This window comes from Harpegnathos saltator, unplaced genomic scaffold (genome assembly GCF_003227715.2).
Source record: "Harpegnathos saltator strain DR-91 unplaced genomic scaffold, Hsal_v8.6 scaffold473, whole genome shotgun sequence".
NCBI lineage: Eukaryota > Metazoa > Arthropoda > Insecta > Hymenoptera > Formicidae > Harpegnathos > Harpegnathos saltator.
The window spans coordinates 470,393-485,000 of record NW_020230287.1 but is presented as its reverse complement, the minus strand read 5'-3'; the positions used below and the strand labels follow the sequence as shown (position 1 = coordinate 485,000).

The 14,608-nt window shown below is 36.5% G+C and overlaps 1 protein-coding gene across 3 annotated transcripts; it reads left to right on the top strand.

Annotated features, from left to right (window-relative positions):
* The first annotated feature begins 10,289 nt into the window (after positions 1-10,289).
* On the top strand, positions 10,290-13,514 carry Fkbp59 (FK506-binding protein 59kD). Of its 3 annotated transcripts, none has more exons than XM_011136573.3 (6): positions 10,290-10,480; positions 10,697-11,033; positions 11,201-11,321; positions 11,404-11,651; positions 11,756-12,265; positions 12,613-13,514. In XM_011136573.3, the coding sequence occupies exons 2-6, from the start codon at positions 10,698-10,700 to the stop codon at positions 12,778-12,780; spliced, it is 1,383 nt and encodes a 460-aa protein (XP_011134875.1). In that variant the 5' UTR covers positions 10,290-10,480; position 10,697; the 3' UTR covers positions 12,781-13,514. The 3 variants fall into 3 exon arrangements, with proteins under 3 accessions (XP_011134875.1, XP_011134873.1, XP_011134874.1); XM_011136571.3 differs by having other exon boundaries at positions 12,598-13,514; XM_011136572.3 differs by lacking the exon at positions 10,290-10,480 and adding an exon at positions 10,548-10,624 and having other exon boundaries at positions 12,598-13,514.
* The last annotated feature ends 1,094 nt before the right edge of the window (positions 13,515-14,608 follow it).

Sequence of the window (14,608 nt, the reverse complement as noted above, 5' to 3'; positions counted from 1 at the left end):
CCTCGTCTTCGTCTCTCTTCTCCTCTTCCTTCGCCACCTCCTCCTCCTCCTCTTGCTCTTACTCCTGCTGCTGCTGCTGCTCCCGCTCCGCGTGAGGACGCGGCGAAAATTTCCTCCAGACTCGACTTAAACCCTCCTCGCCCTCCCTAATTCCTTTGTCTTCCGTCTCTCACCGAGACGTCTCTGCTCCGCGACGCGATCTATCTCTGTCGCGAGGCCTCTTCTTCCCCCTTCTGTTTTTCTTCGTCGTTTCTCTTCTAGCTCCTTTTACTCCGCTCGACCAGCCGAAAAAGAGTGGCCGCTGGGGGAGGAGTGGGACGAGTGCGAGATAAAAGCGCGGATTATCCCTTCTACAAATTGTTACGGCGGCATCTTGACAAGCGTGATCGTGTTATCAGGGTCTTAGCGTTTCTCATTCAATCGACACGACTGTCTCTTATCTCACTCGTCGTTATACACGACATATCTCTCTCTCTCTCTCTCTCTCTCTCTCTCTCTCTCTCTCTCTCTCTCTCTCTCTCTCTCTCTCTCTCTCTCTCTCTCTCTCTCTCTCTCTCTCTCTTTCTCGCGGCCGTTTTCCTTTTCCGTTGTTTATAGTCTCTCTCTCTCTCTCTCTCTCTCTCTCTCTCTCTCTCTCTCTCTCTCTCTCTCCCCCCCCCTCTCTCTCTCTCTCATCTTTGATAAGTTGCGAGAGTGCATTCTTGGCTGTCGCAACGCTCGCAAATTGAATGTCGAATATTTTGTTCGACGTGAACGCGCGCGCTTAATCAAGAGCGACGATAAAATCAATATAGGTACGCCTTGAAATCGTGCGATGCAGGTTCGCCGGCGGTACATTACATGCCTAGGTAGATACGTGAGCGTATGCATACTATGTAATCGGTGAGAGGTCGCGTTATAGATTTGTCACGCTCGATTTTAGCAGCGAATTTCACGAGAAACAGCCAGTCTTTGTCGCGCGGCGCGCGTAGGGTGTCAAATTGCATTACGTTTCTTCTGTGTAAAAGAGGGCGTGTCCCGCCGTGAAATATTCAGTTAAATTTCTCAAGTGTCCCTTCGTTCGAAATTACATCACGGCCGGTGCACGGCGCTGGTGGTGGTCTCCGCGAGAGTTCCACGATCACGACGAGTCGTGCTTTGGTGTGAAACGTCGCCTTAGTCTCGAGATGTCGTACTCGCGAATCTCAGCGGGGTGCTGCTAACATAAATGACACGTCGACAGTGTGCGCTTATCCCGCTCTCGAGATGATCAAGTCACACGTGATTCTCTCTCTCTCTCTCTCTCTGGTCGATGAGCAAGTACTTAATCGGGAATAATGCTCTTATATATCAATTGTTCCGAAATCCGGAACAAGCAGACTATCGACTCTCGGACACGCGAGCGCGCGAGGACGAATGCTTTTGCCCGTAAAAATAGACTGACATTGGTTCTCGTTCCGCGTTATTAATATTGGCAAATCGACCCGACATCTCCTCTGCTGTTGGCCGACTCGCAGGCGGCAGCTTCGGACGGCCGGCAAATTATGTTACATTCTGTATAAAAGGGTGTAACTCGCTTCCTGCATCTGCAACGGCGGCGGTGGTGGCGGCAGCGGCAGCAGCAGCGGCGGTGGTGGTGATGGTAGTGATGGTGGTGGTGGCGTGGCGGTGGTAGTGATGGTGGCGATGGTGGCGGCGGCGGCGGCGGCGACGGTGGCGCGAAGTCAAAATCTTTATAGACGTTCAATGACCCCGACCCTGGCCAGACGGTCGCAGGGTAACGTTGCTGGTAGTGATGGTGGTAGTGGTAGTGACGATGGTGGTGCTGCTGGTGGTGGCGACGGCCGGGATACGAGGGTTGAAGGGTGCGAGCGAGAGAGAATGAGAAAGAGAAGCAAGGTGGGGTTTGAGGGTGGCCCTGATGCTGGCGTACGTACGTACGCTATGCATGCGCTTCACGATGTGCGGCATCAGGTGAAGAGTGGGGGTCACAGGACGGGAGGTTGGTTGGGGCGGTTGGGTGGTTTAGGTGGTTGGCCGATGGCGGTGGCCGTGGAGAGGTGGTAGCTGCAAAAGGGGTTGCGATGGTTGCGGAGAGCGTCGGCGCGAGAGGGGAAGGAGGGCGTCGCCTGGCGTCGGGTCGTCAACCTTTCTGCAGCACTGCGACGTCGTCGGGGTCGTTATTATTTCCTCCTCCTCTCCTCCACCTCCTTCTCTTCCTTCTTCTTCTTCTTCTTCTCATCCTCCTTCTAGTCTCGGCACGTCTTTGCACACTCTAGTCGTCTCCTTCGCTCTCTCTCTCTCTCTCTCTCTCTCTCACACACACACTCTCTCTAGTCTTTCTGATTTCTCTTCAAAGTACTACGTGTATTCTCTTCTACTCCCTTGTCTCAGTCTCTCTCCCTCTCTCGCATGTTCCGTGTTTCCGTTCGGCCCATCTTAACGCGCTTTCTCGAGCCACCNTACCCCTCTAATTTAATCAACAAATGTAACTCTGCTAACGAACCGTCCGTATCATTGTTCTTTTCTTTATAAAGAAATGAGCAAACTTAAATCAGTTTACCGGAAAACCCGAGATCGATCAATGACGTAACTTTTTCCATCAAACTAAAACATGAAACTGAACGATTCGTGTTAATGTTTCTGTTTTCTTAGAGAAATGAAAGAGTAAATCAGTACCGAAACTCGAAATTCGAATTGAATACCGTAATCAGTGTCAGAAAAATTGTCCAAGTGCAAAGACAATTTGCTACATTTTTCAGGTACTTACCCGTCTAAACTTATTCAACAAATTAACGCGGATAACAAGAACGATTGGTATCAATTTTTTTGTCTTATAAAAAATGAGAAAATAAATCAGTACCGAAAACCGAAGACTGATTAATATCATAAATCAATGTCAAGAAAATTATCCAAGTGCAATGACAAGTTGTTTTCATCTTGCAGGTACTTACCCCACTAATTTATTCAACAAATTAAGTCGGATAAAAGAACGATTCGTATCAATTTTTATTCTCTTATAAAGAAATTAGAGAATCAGTCAGTACCGAAAATTGAAACCGATCAATATTTAATTTATTCATCAAATTAACGCGGATAACTGAACAACGCTCCGTATGAATTTTTTTTTCTTATAGAGAAATGAAAGAATAAATTAGTACCGAAAAATCGCATATCGATTAATACCGTTAAATCAGTGTCAGGAAATTGTCCAAGTGCAATGACAATTTGTTCTCATTTTCCAGGTACTTACCCCTCTAAACTTATTCAACAAAAATTAACTCGGATAAACGAACGATTCGTATCAATTTTTTTTTGTCTTATAAAAAAATGAGAAAATAAATCAGTACCGAAAACGAACTGATCAATACCATAAATCAATGCGAGAAATTGACCAAGTGCAATGACAATTGTTCTCATTTTTCAGGTACTTACCCCTCTAATTTACTCAACAAATTAACTGGTTAAACGAACGGTCCGTATCAATTTTTCTTTTCTTATAAAGAAATGAGAGATAAATCAGTACCGAAAACCGAAGACTTATAAAACGTAATTTTCCCATCAAATTAACGCGGATAAATGAAACTGATTCGTATTAATTTTCTGTTTTCTTATAGAGCAATGAAAGAGTAAATCAGTACCGAAAATCGAATATCGATTACTACCGTAAATCGGTGTCAGAGAATTGTCCAAGTTCAATGACAATTTGTTCTTATTTTTTCAGGTACTTACCCCTTTAATTTACTTAACAAATTAACTGTGTTAAACGACGATCCGTATCAATTTTTCTTTTCTTATAAGAAATGAGAGTATAAATCAGTATCGAAAACCGAAGACCAATCAATACGTAATTTTTCCATCAAATAACGCGATAAATGAACGATTCGTATTAATTTTCTGTTTTCTTATAGAGAAATGAAAGAGTAAATCAGTACCGAAAATCGAATATCGATTAATACCCGTAAATCAGTGTCAGAGAATTGTCCAAGTGCAATGACAATTTGTTCTTATTTTTCAGGTACTTACCCCTTTAATTTATTTAACAAATTAACTGTGTTAAACGCACGATCCGTATCAATTTTTCTTTTCTTATAAAGAAATGAGAGTATAAATCAGTATCGAAAACCGAAGACCGATCAATACGTAATTTTTCCATCAAATTAACGCGGATAAATGAACGATTCGTATTAATTTCTGTTTTCTTATAGAGAAATGAAAGAGTAAATCAATACCGAAACCGAATATCGATTAATACCGTAAATCAGTGTCAGAGAATTGTCCAAGTGCAATGACAATTGTTCTTATTTTTCAGGTACTTACCCCTTTAATTTATTTAACAAATTAACTGTGTTAAACGCACGATCCGTATCAATTTTTCTTTTCTTATAAAGAAATGAGAGTATAAATCAGTATCGAAAACCGAAGACCGATCAATACATAATTTTTCCATCAAATTAACGCGGATAAATGAACGATTCGTATTAATTTTCTGTTTTCTTATAGAGAAATGAAAGAGTAAATCAATACCGAAAACCGAATATCGATTAATACCGTAAATCAGTGTCAGAGAATTGTCCAAGTGCAATGACAATTTGTTCTTATATTCAGGTACTTACCCCTTTAATTTACTTAACAAATTAACTGTGTTAAACGCACGATCCGTATCAATTTTTCTTTTCTTATAAAGAAATGAGAGTATAAATCAGTACCGAAAACCGAAGACCGATCAATACGTAATTTTTCCATCAAATTAACGCGGATAAATGAACGATTCGTATTAATTTTCTGTTTTCTTATAGAGAAATGAAAGAGTAAATCAGTACCGAAAATCGAATATCGATTAATACCGTAAATCAGTGTCAGAAAATTGTCCAAGTGCAATGACAATTTGTTCTTATTTTTCAGGTACTTACCCCTTTAATTTACTTAACAAATTAATTCTGTTAATCGAACGATCCGTATCAATTTTTCTTCTCTTATAAAGAAATAAGAGAATAAATCAGTACCGAAAACCGAAGACCGATCAATACGTAATTTTTCCATCAAATTAACGCGGATAAATGAACGATTCGTATTAATTTTCTGTTTTCTTATAGAGAAAATGAAAGAGTAAATCAATACCGAAAACCGAATATCGATTAATACCGTAAATCAGTGTCAGAGAATTGTCCAAGTGCAATGACAATTTGTTCTTATTTTTCAGGTACTTACCCCTTTAATTTACTTAACAAATTAACTGTCTTAAACGCACGATCCGTATCAATTTTTCTTTTCTTATAAAGAAATGAGAGTATAAATCAGTACCGAAAACCGAAGACCGATCAATACGTAATTTTTCCATCAAATTAACGCGGATAAATGAACGATTCGTATTAATTTTCTGTTTTCTTATAGAGAAATGAAAGAGTAAATCAGTACCGAAAATCGAATATCGATTAATACCGTAAATCAGTGTCAGAGAATTGTCCAAGTGCAATGACAATTTGTTCTTATTTTTCAGGTACTTACCCCTTTAATTTATTTAACAAATTAACTGTGTTAAACGCATGATCCGTATCAATTTTTCTTTTCTTATAAAGAAATGAGAGTATAAATCAGTATCGAAAACCGAAGACCGATCAATACGTAATTTTTCCATCAAATTAACGCGGATAAATGAACGATTCGTATTAATTTTCTGTTTTCTTATAGAGAAATGAAAGAGTAAATCAATACCGAAAACCGAATATCGATTAATACCGTAAATCAGTGTCAGAGAATTGTCCAAGTGCAATGACAATTTGTTCTTATTTTTCAGGTACTTACCCCTTTAATTTATTTAACAAATTAACTGTGTTAAACGCACGATCCGTATCAATTTTTCTTTTCTTATAAAGAAATGAGAGTATAAATCAGAACCGAAAACCGAAGACCGATCAATACGTAATTTTTCCATCAAATTAACGCGGATAAATGAACGATTCGTATTAATTTTCTGTTTTCTTATAGAGAAATGAAAGAGTAAATCAGTACCGAAAATCGAATATCGATTAATACCGTAAATCAGTGTCAGAGAATTGTCCAAGTGCAATGACAATTTGTTCTTATTTTTCAGGTACTTACCCCTTTAATTTACTTAACAAATGAATTCTGTTAATCGAACGATCCGTATCAATTTTTCTTCTCTTATAAAGAAATAAGAGAATAAATCAGTACCGAAAACCGAAGACCGATCAATACGTAATTTTTCCATCAAATTAACGCGGATAAATGAACGATTCGTATTAATTTTCTGTTTTCTTGTATAGGAATGAAAGTGTAAATCAGTACTGAAAATCGAATATCGATCAATACCATAAATCAGTGTCAGAAGATTGTCCAAGTGCAATGACAATTCGTTCTCATTCCCGAGTCTTTCCCAAGTCGAAATATTAATTCTACATTGATCCTGCAAATTGCATCCAATTTGAAAAATCATTGCAGAATATCTAGATGCGCAATAGTGAACAAGCTTTGTCTTACCTGAACGTTACATCTGGCTACTCTCGCAGTCTCGCCCATGATGAGTCTTCAACAGCGACGTATTCCGCAGTTTAATACTCGTTTATCTCGATAATGTATATGTACTTAATCCTTATATTCTTAATTTAAATGAGCAATTTTTGTTGATATTGATTATATATTTGCTTAACAGCGCAAGAAAGAGAACAAAGATAAACACGTAAATAGAACTGCCTTTGTTAGAACTGCGCGTGAGATAAATATATAAGGATTAAATAATCATATAAGAATTAGAGGAAATGGGGGATGAAAAACACTTTTTATTCTCATCATTCTTAAAGTTCTTTTTTCTTTTTTCTTCTCTTTTTTTTTTTCTTTTTTCTAATGAGAATGATGAGAATTGTAGCTCTCAAAAGAGCTGAAGCTGCAAAAAGACAACGGTTATGTCTAATAATGCTGTTTCACTAATAGAGATTTTAATTCTAATTCGGTACAATAAGAAAGATAAACAAGAATGAGAAACGGACATTCTAGCAGATTCTAAAGGGAAACAGCAATCTGAGCATTATTAGGCGAATAAAAATCAATACTTGTAAAATTTATATCAGATTCTAAGATCATTATTCATAGTTTTTTAAATTATGTGCAATTTTTCATTGAGAACATAATTACAAATTTGTATTCATAAACCTTAGCTTGCCTTAGCAACCTTGCTTGAATAGACATTCATATTTTATGAGAAAAGAAAAGTAGAACTCATGTTACGTGAAATTAGTTTAACGAATAATCAAATTTCAAACTATTTTTCAGATGATAAACTATGAATGATGATCTAATTTCGACTCGGGTATGTCCTTACTTCGAATAAGGTCCGTTAAAATCAGAAAAATCTTGAGTAATAATAATGACTCGAGATACCTCGAATACCATATATGATGTATCGCTGTCCACGTCTCTCGGCGCGCTCCAAGTCCTCTGCATCCTGACTTCTCGATCCGACGTCCTCCTTCTGGTTACTCCGTCGCAGCACCCCCGGATACTCCATCGTAGCACTGGCGACGACACTGACTCTAGCTCTAACACTCGCGCAAGTAAGATTCGGACAAAGAAACGCGTATTAACCGATACGACTACCGACACTCGTACTCTGCGTCGCGGTATGCGCGTCGTTCGTCGGCCCGAGGCGCAATGTCCTTTCCGCAATCACGGAGTCATGTATAAGCGTATGAAAACAAACAATCGGGAAGGCACGGTTACCCCCCACTTTGCCGATCAGTGTTGATGCCTGCGTCGTCCGTTAGCTGAAAATGAAAACAACTCGTATTTTCAAAGCATGCCTGTGAGAGATTCGCTTCAAACTTCGTAATACTTTACGTCTGTCCCAAGAATCATATTACGCCGAATTTAAACCGTCTCTATTGACATGCGAATTTTGTCTCGTTCTTATTAAATGTTAGATTATCCGCTGCGGACAATAAGTCTTCTACTTTTCATCTAATATTCAATGATAATAAATAACATTTAATTGCATTCGTTTGGCTTTTTTTATTTCGAAAATAAGAAAATATATACTGGGGTGAGATTTTTACCCATGACAACATTAACGTGATTTTCTTTGATGCTTTTTTTAAAAGTTCAAATATTTCGTCGACTCGCGGGATATTTATAATCGGAGTCTTGTCACGTTAATTACGTGAATAACACATGCTCCTCCAAGCGGATCGAATGCTCACCGACGGCCACTGTCAGTGTCACGAGTGAATGTCCGGAGCGGACGGGATGCTGAATTAAAAAACAAGACAAAGTGAACGGGACGCGGACAACGATACATCATGCGTCTCCATACATGTCAAATTGTTTATTATAGAAGAGACTTTGATACGGCAATATATATTCGAAGATTTAACATTTAATATGTACTTTTATTTTTTCTGCTCCTCCCCGCTCTCCCCCGCTCTTTTTAGACCTTCGGGCATAGTCTGGAATAGAGATGGCAACTGTCATTGCAGCACGGACATAAACCGCCTGAAAGTGGATGTAGCATGGACTTCCACCACATGCAGATTTTACCACCGAGACCTGAAAGTGGATGTACTATCGTAATTCCCCTCTCAAAATGGATGCAGATGGCGTCCTTTCCCAATGCGGAAAGTCGGTGTCGCAGAAAATGTCGTATTGGCTGCTCTCAGGTTAGATCATATAGACTGCACTATAGTGCAACTGGGCTACACTTTCCGTGTTATCTACACTTACAAATTTTGCCACGCATACATCATATTTCCTTATCAGATATACATGGACATCTTCCTTATATTAATATCTAGGGTCGTACAGAGCCTGATTTTGCATTCAGGTTCTTGAAAATTTGTAATAAATGAAAATATAGGTTCGTACTGCACCGCGGGATGAACGTTCATTCAAATTATTTAATCGATTTTTATTTCGACTTTTTTTCCAAAAAAGCGTTTTGTACGACCCTGCGGACGTTTCTCCTGATTGCAAATATCATACATATAAGGTGATTCTCTTCATATTTTGTTCATAATTTGCAATATAATTTTGCCTAGTTCGCGGGTCTCCGCAAGAGGTCTCTAGTAGGCTCCTGTAGACCCTTAATGTCAGTAGAATAAAATGACATATGATCAAATCATAACATTGCATACTTATGGCTAGTGACAATTTTTCTTGTCTTATAAAGAAATAAGAGAATAAATCAGTACCGAAAATTGAAGACCGATCAATATTTAATTTATTCATCAAATTAACGCGGATAAATGGACGAGTCATATAAATTTTTTTTTCTTGTAGAGAAATGAAAGAGTAAATCAGTACCGAAAATCGAATGTCGATCAATACCATAAGTCAGTGTTAGAAGATTGTCCAAATGCAATGACAATTCGTTCTCATATTTCAGGTACTTATCCCTTTAATTTATTCAACAAATTAACTCGAATATATAAACGAACGATTCGTATTAATTTTTTCTTCTCTTATAGAGAAATGAGAAAGTAAATCAGTACCGGAAGTCGAATATCGATTAATATCTATAATATATATTATAAATAATAATATTATTAATAATAAAATATTATTTGTAATAATTTCGGTGCGCCGAGTAGACAAAACTTTTCAATATTATCATAGAGAGGAAAGGAGAGAGAAACAGTCGCACCCGCGATTCAGATTATGGGCAAGAAAGAAATAAAGAATTAGGCCCCTTGCACAATACCAGGCAACAAGCAATAAGACTAAAAAAAGACTAATCACAATCGACTATTACAATAATAATCTAATGGGATTGGTCTATTTTTATTCTATTGCCTGTTGCCTGGCGTTGTGCAAGGAGCTTTAGTCTCGCTCGCTGAGCGAGAACGAGAGCGACAAGGAGGAAATGATATTCTCTCTCTCTCTCGCTCGCTCGGCGCGTCGACGATTGCCGATCGCATGGCTCACACGGATAGACCGAGCAAATACAAGACAGCATTGAGTTGTATGAAGTATGATGGTAGTTGCGCCTATCGTTTATTTTAGTATAACAAAAGTAATTCAAAGAGGCGTCATTATCTGAAGCACATATCGTGTCTAAAGCCAGCGGCACACGGTGCTTGTTTTCGTGCTGGATTGCTTGCTGGATGAAAATACTGCGTTCTGATTGGTGCATTTCCATCCATCTTCGGAAATGTACCAATCAGAACGCACTATTTTCATCCAACCCAGCACGAAAACAAGCACCGTGTGCCGCTGGCTTTAATTCAATGCCATATTTTTAGCAAAGATGCAAACCCGCACGAGAAGTCAAAGATATAATCAGAGATCTACACCGACATCTACTACTGACACCGACTATCGGTACTAGCAGCGCGGTCCGAATTTTCTGGCAAATTCTACGAAATTGATTGCTTGGGAACCACAACCGGAGAAACTAGTTTCTTCGAGATCGCTAGCGTGCACGCGTGCGAGGATCTGCGTTTGTTTGAGCGGAGCAACATACAATAAACGAATAAACACATTCCTTTTTCGCGTACGTATTGTCGTTGAATCTTCTCATTTTCATATATAATTTTTCTGCGGAATCACGTCCTACAATTTTGCGGTATCATTTCCTCCTCTCGTCAGCGTTCGCGCGCTTCATGTCTAGAAAGTTCTCTCTTTGCAAAACTTAAGCGTAAATTATTAACTCGTTCGAAGCCATTTTTCATTCAAGAGCTGTTGATCTAATATTTAATTTCACTTGTAGAATGGCTGCAGTAGATTTGTCCCCTGCAAAAGACAATGGTGTATTGAAAGAAATTACTCAAGAGGGACAAGGAGATGATACTCCTACAGTCGGTTGCAAGGTAAAGGTCCATTATACTGGTACTTTGTTGGATGGAACAAAATTTGACTCGAGCAAAGACAGGGGTAAGCCATTCAAGTTTGATCTGGGGCGCGGTAGTGTCATTAAAGGATGGGATATTGGAGTGGCTAGTATGAAAAAAGGTGAAATAGCTACATTGACATGCGCACCTGAGTATGCCTATGGCAAGAATGGTAGCCCACCTTTGATTCCACCTGATGCTACATTAAAATTTGAAGTAAGTAAATATTCTTCAGAAAATTCTACTATAATATATAAAAGGGATTCTTTATCTATGGACATATGTCAACAATATCTGATTTATATATGATGTATACATGTTAGAAATTAATAAATTAAAAAATTATTCATTAATCAAGCATCTTAACATATATATTTCTTTAGGTTGAATTACTTAGCTGGAGCGGAGAAGATCTAAGTCCAAATAAAGATAAAAGCATTGAAAGATATCAGATTGTTGCTGGAAAATCCTATGCTAATCCAGATAATGGTGCCCAAGTAAACAGTCAGTATTATGATCTAATATGGTTAAACACAAAATTTATGTTATATCTGTATTTTTTATTTAATAATTTCTTTGTGTTTAGTACATCTTATTGGAAAATATAATGGACAAGTATTTGAGGACAAAGATATAGAATTTTGCCTTGGAGAAGGAGAAGTTGTAGGAATTGTAGAAGGTGTAGAGATAGCATTGAAGCACTTCTTGAGTGGGGAGAAATCTAGACTACTAATTAAAAGTAAATATGCATATAAGGAACAAGGAAATGCTGAATTTAATATTCCACCAAACGCTGATGTGGAATATGAAGTAGAACTTAAGAACTTTGAGAAGGTAACTGTGATATCCGAATAATAAGAAGAATAAGAATAATCTGAATAATAAGAATAATCCTAGCAGTCTTGTGATCGTCTTAACTAGTTGTTTTTTGTGTACAGGAAACTGAAATGTGGTCAATGAAGGCTGCAGAAAAGATAGAACAAGCAAAGATACATAAAGAAAAAGCAACAAACTACTTTAAATCCAGCAAAATCAGTTTAGCTATTAAAGTGTACCAAAAGGTTTTAAAATATTTATCCGTTGAAGCAGATTTCGAAGGTGATCTCAAGCCAGAGAAGAATAATTTGGAGTTAACGACTCACTTAAATCTCGCTCTGTGTTACCTAAAAACAGATGAACATCTCCTGGTGAAGGAATCGTGCGATAAAGCATTAGAGCTGGATTCTCAAAACGAAAAGGCTTTATTCAGAAGAGGACTAGCACATATTGGGCTAGCGTCTCCTGAAATTGCCGTTAAAGATTTTCAGGAAGTTGTAAAAATAGAACCGAAGAACACAGCTGCATCTAAGCAGATTTTTATTTGTAATGGTCTTATTAAGAAGCAGTTAGCTAAAGAGAAGAAACTTTATGCGAACATGTTCGATAAATTTGCACAAGAGGACAAACAGGTTTGTGAAAAATAATGATGAATAATGTCTTTGATAAATACGATCCTTTCAAGCTTTGTATTAGTTAGTATAGTACTGTCGTAATGTTTATTGCCAATATTTACTTATATAACATTAAGATTATCTTAACAACATACGCAAGATACAATTAGATTATTAATCATATTCATGCCTTTAACATTTTGTAATAAACAGCATGCTTGTAGAAGCAAATATATTTATTTAAAAAGATATAATACTAAACATAAATGATCCAAAGGCTGATTAGTTAAAATTGAATCTCGGAAATTAAACTTGTGCTATCTTATTTGTTCATGTTTGAGCATAAGTAGTCAATAATGTCACAGAAGGAGGAGGAAAAACTGAAGGAACAGCCAGATGTAATGCATGGAACTCTAGGAGAATGGGGACAGGAAGAAAGACCAGGAGGTAGAGACGCGACTGCCTTCGAAAAGGAAAATCCTAACATACTTATGCTCAACGCGAATGGTACCGGTGAATTCCAAAACATGTAAACGATGGCTTGTTTTTTTCTTTCCTTACACTGCCCCGTGTAACTGCCAATAAGAAATCTCCCATTGAATTTTTATTTTCGGCACTTTCCAAGTACTGCTATCTTTCGCAGAAATCGATAAATATATGTCACATATTAACCCTGACTGAAATTTTAACGAATTTCTTAAAAACTCCCTCGTTATTGGCCTTTATAGTGTGTTATTACAATTAGTAAAAATCTTTCTGATAACACATATAACGCTTATAGAAAGATACATGAAATTTGTCGAATTTTTAAATCTTTTTTAATGCAGTACAATTGTGAGACATGACTGTATTGTACACATTTCGACAATTTCCAATTTTTACAAAGTAATATGCAAGTAATAAAAAAAGTGCCATGTTTGAAAATATTCAATTACACATACAATTGCCATCGTTTGAATTTAGTTTAATATAATTATTGTATACATTGCAACTGCACTTGGAGGCGATTCAGATGAATTCTCATTGTATACTTATTTCATTACATATGAATTTGAATGTTTATCACAAGAATTGTAGAAATAAATTGGAAAAATATTTCTATTAGGAAAAAAGTATACAACATTTGATTATATATATTTGGGAAAATTGTATGCAAATAATGAAAGATATACACTTCTTTGGAAGCATATATCATCTGTACTAATTTACAAATTGTATGAGTATGATATAGAATTAAAATGTAAGAAAAACAAACAAATAATTTCGATACCGTTTTATTTTATTATCCTCTGTCATAACGAATTTTAATTTCCTCTTACTCTTATTATTATTATTATTAATCTTATTATTAACTTATAAAATAGAACATTTTTTCATAAGGATGATATAAGATTGGTAACAATTATTATGTGAATTCTCTTCTCATTAAATGTATCATGCTTTTTCAAATGGTTTATATAAATGTCATGTTAATATTTTTGTGGCATACGTGCCAAGATCCAACAACAATCTTTAATAATGTGCTATTCACAGTATGATGCGATGTACGATGTAATTCACAGTTAAGAATTTGTTTGAATATTTATAAGCAGTCGGTCCAGTATGATTCTGCTATTATTGAATGGTACATAGTTAAATAAATATATAATTACGATAGCAAATATATAAAACGTTTTTCTGCCTGCTATTTCAATTTAAACTTTATACATTAACTAACTTACGCAAGTATAATCGATTTTTGATGACACAACATACAGATATCGATCAGATGATAATTTATAATATTTTCAAAATCAAAGGAACGAAAGATAAGTTTTCAATATTTCAAAAAGCGATGTAAGTGAAATGTAAAATTTCTTAAAATTATAATGATTATTATCAAATAAAATTTTATTAATTATATTTTAGTTCCTTTAGTTAAGCAATCCTGTAAGCAAATATAATTTTAACTACGCATATAGTGATACGTTCTATCGAAAAACAAAATCGCTTAAGAAACTTTGAAATACGAATAGGTTTGGATCATGACCGATGAAAACTAGTTTTTATTTAATAATATGCATATGTATCTCAATCTTTCGACAAATCTATACTTGATAAAATCTTAACCCGTGTTGTGCTATATATATTTTTTTCTTTTCTTTTTTATATACATGACACATTGGGAATAAAATTCGACATAATATTATAATTGCGGTAACTATAATTATTTTTTGTAATTTCTTTGGGATTGTACATATTTTTTAATTGCAACACAAGTCAAGATAATCGAAGCAAAGTTCATCTGAAAACAAGATACTGCTATCTATAAGCTCGACTTGCCAAGAGAAGGAAAAATTATTTATTCTATTTATTTTATCG

Bases quoted from the DNA above. Each gene is read 5' to 3' on its own strand.
- Fkbp59 (XM_011136571.3), top strand. From the start codon at position 10,698: ATGGCTGCAGTAGATTTGTCCCCTGCAAAAGACAATGGTGTATTGAAA. The intron at 11,322-11,403 runs GTCAGTATTATG...CTTTGTGTTTAG, and splicing joins TAATGGTGCCCAAGTAAACA to TACATCTTATTGGAAAATAT. The intron at 12,266-12,597 runs GTTTGTGAAAAA...GAGCATAAGTAG, and splicing joins TTGCACAAGAGGACAAACAG to TCAATAATGTCACAGAAGGA.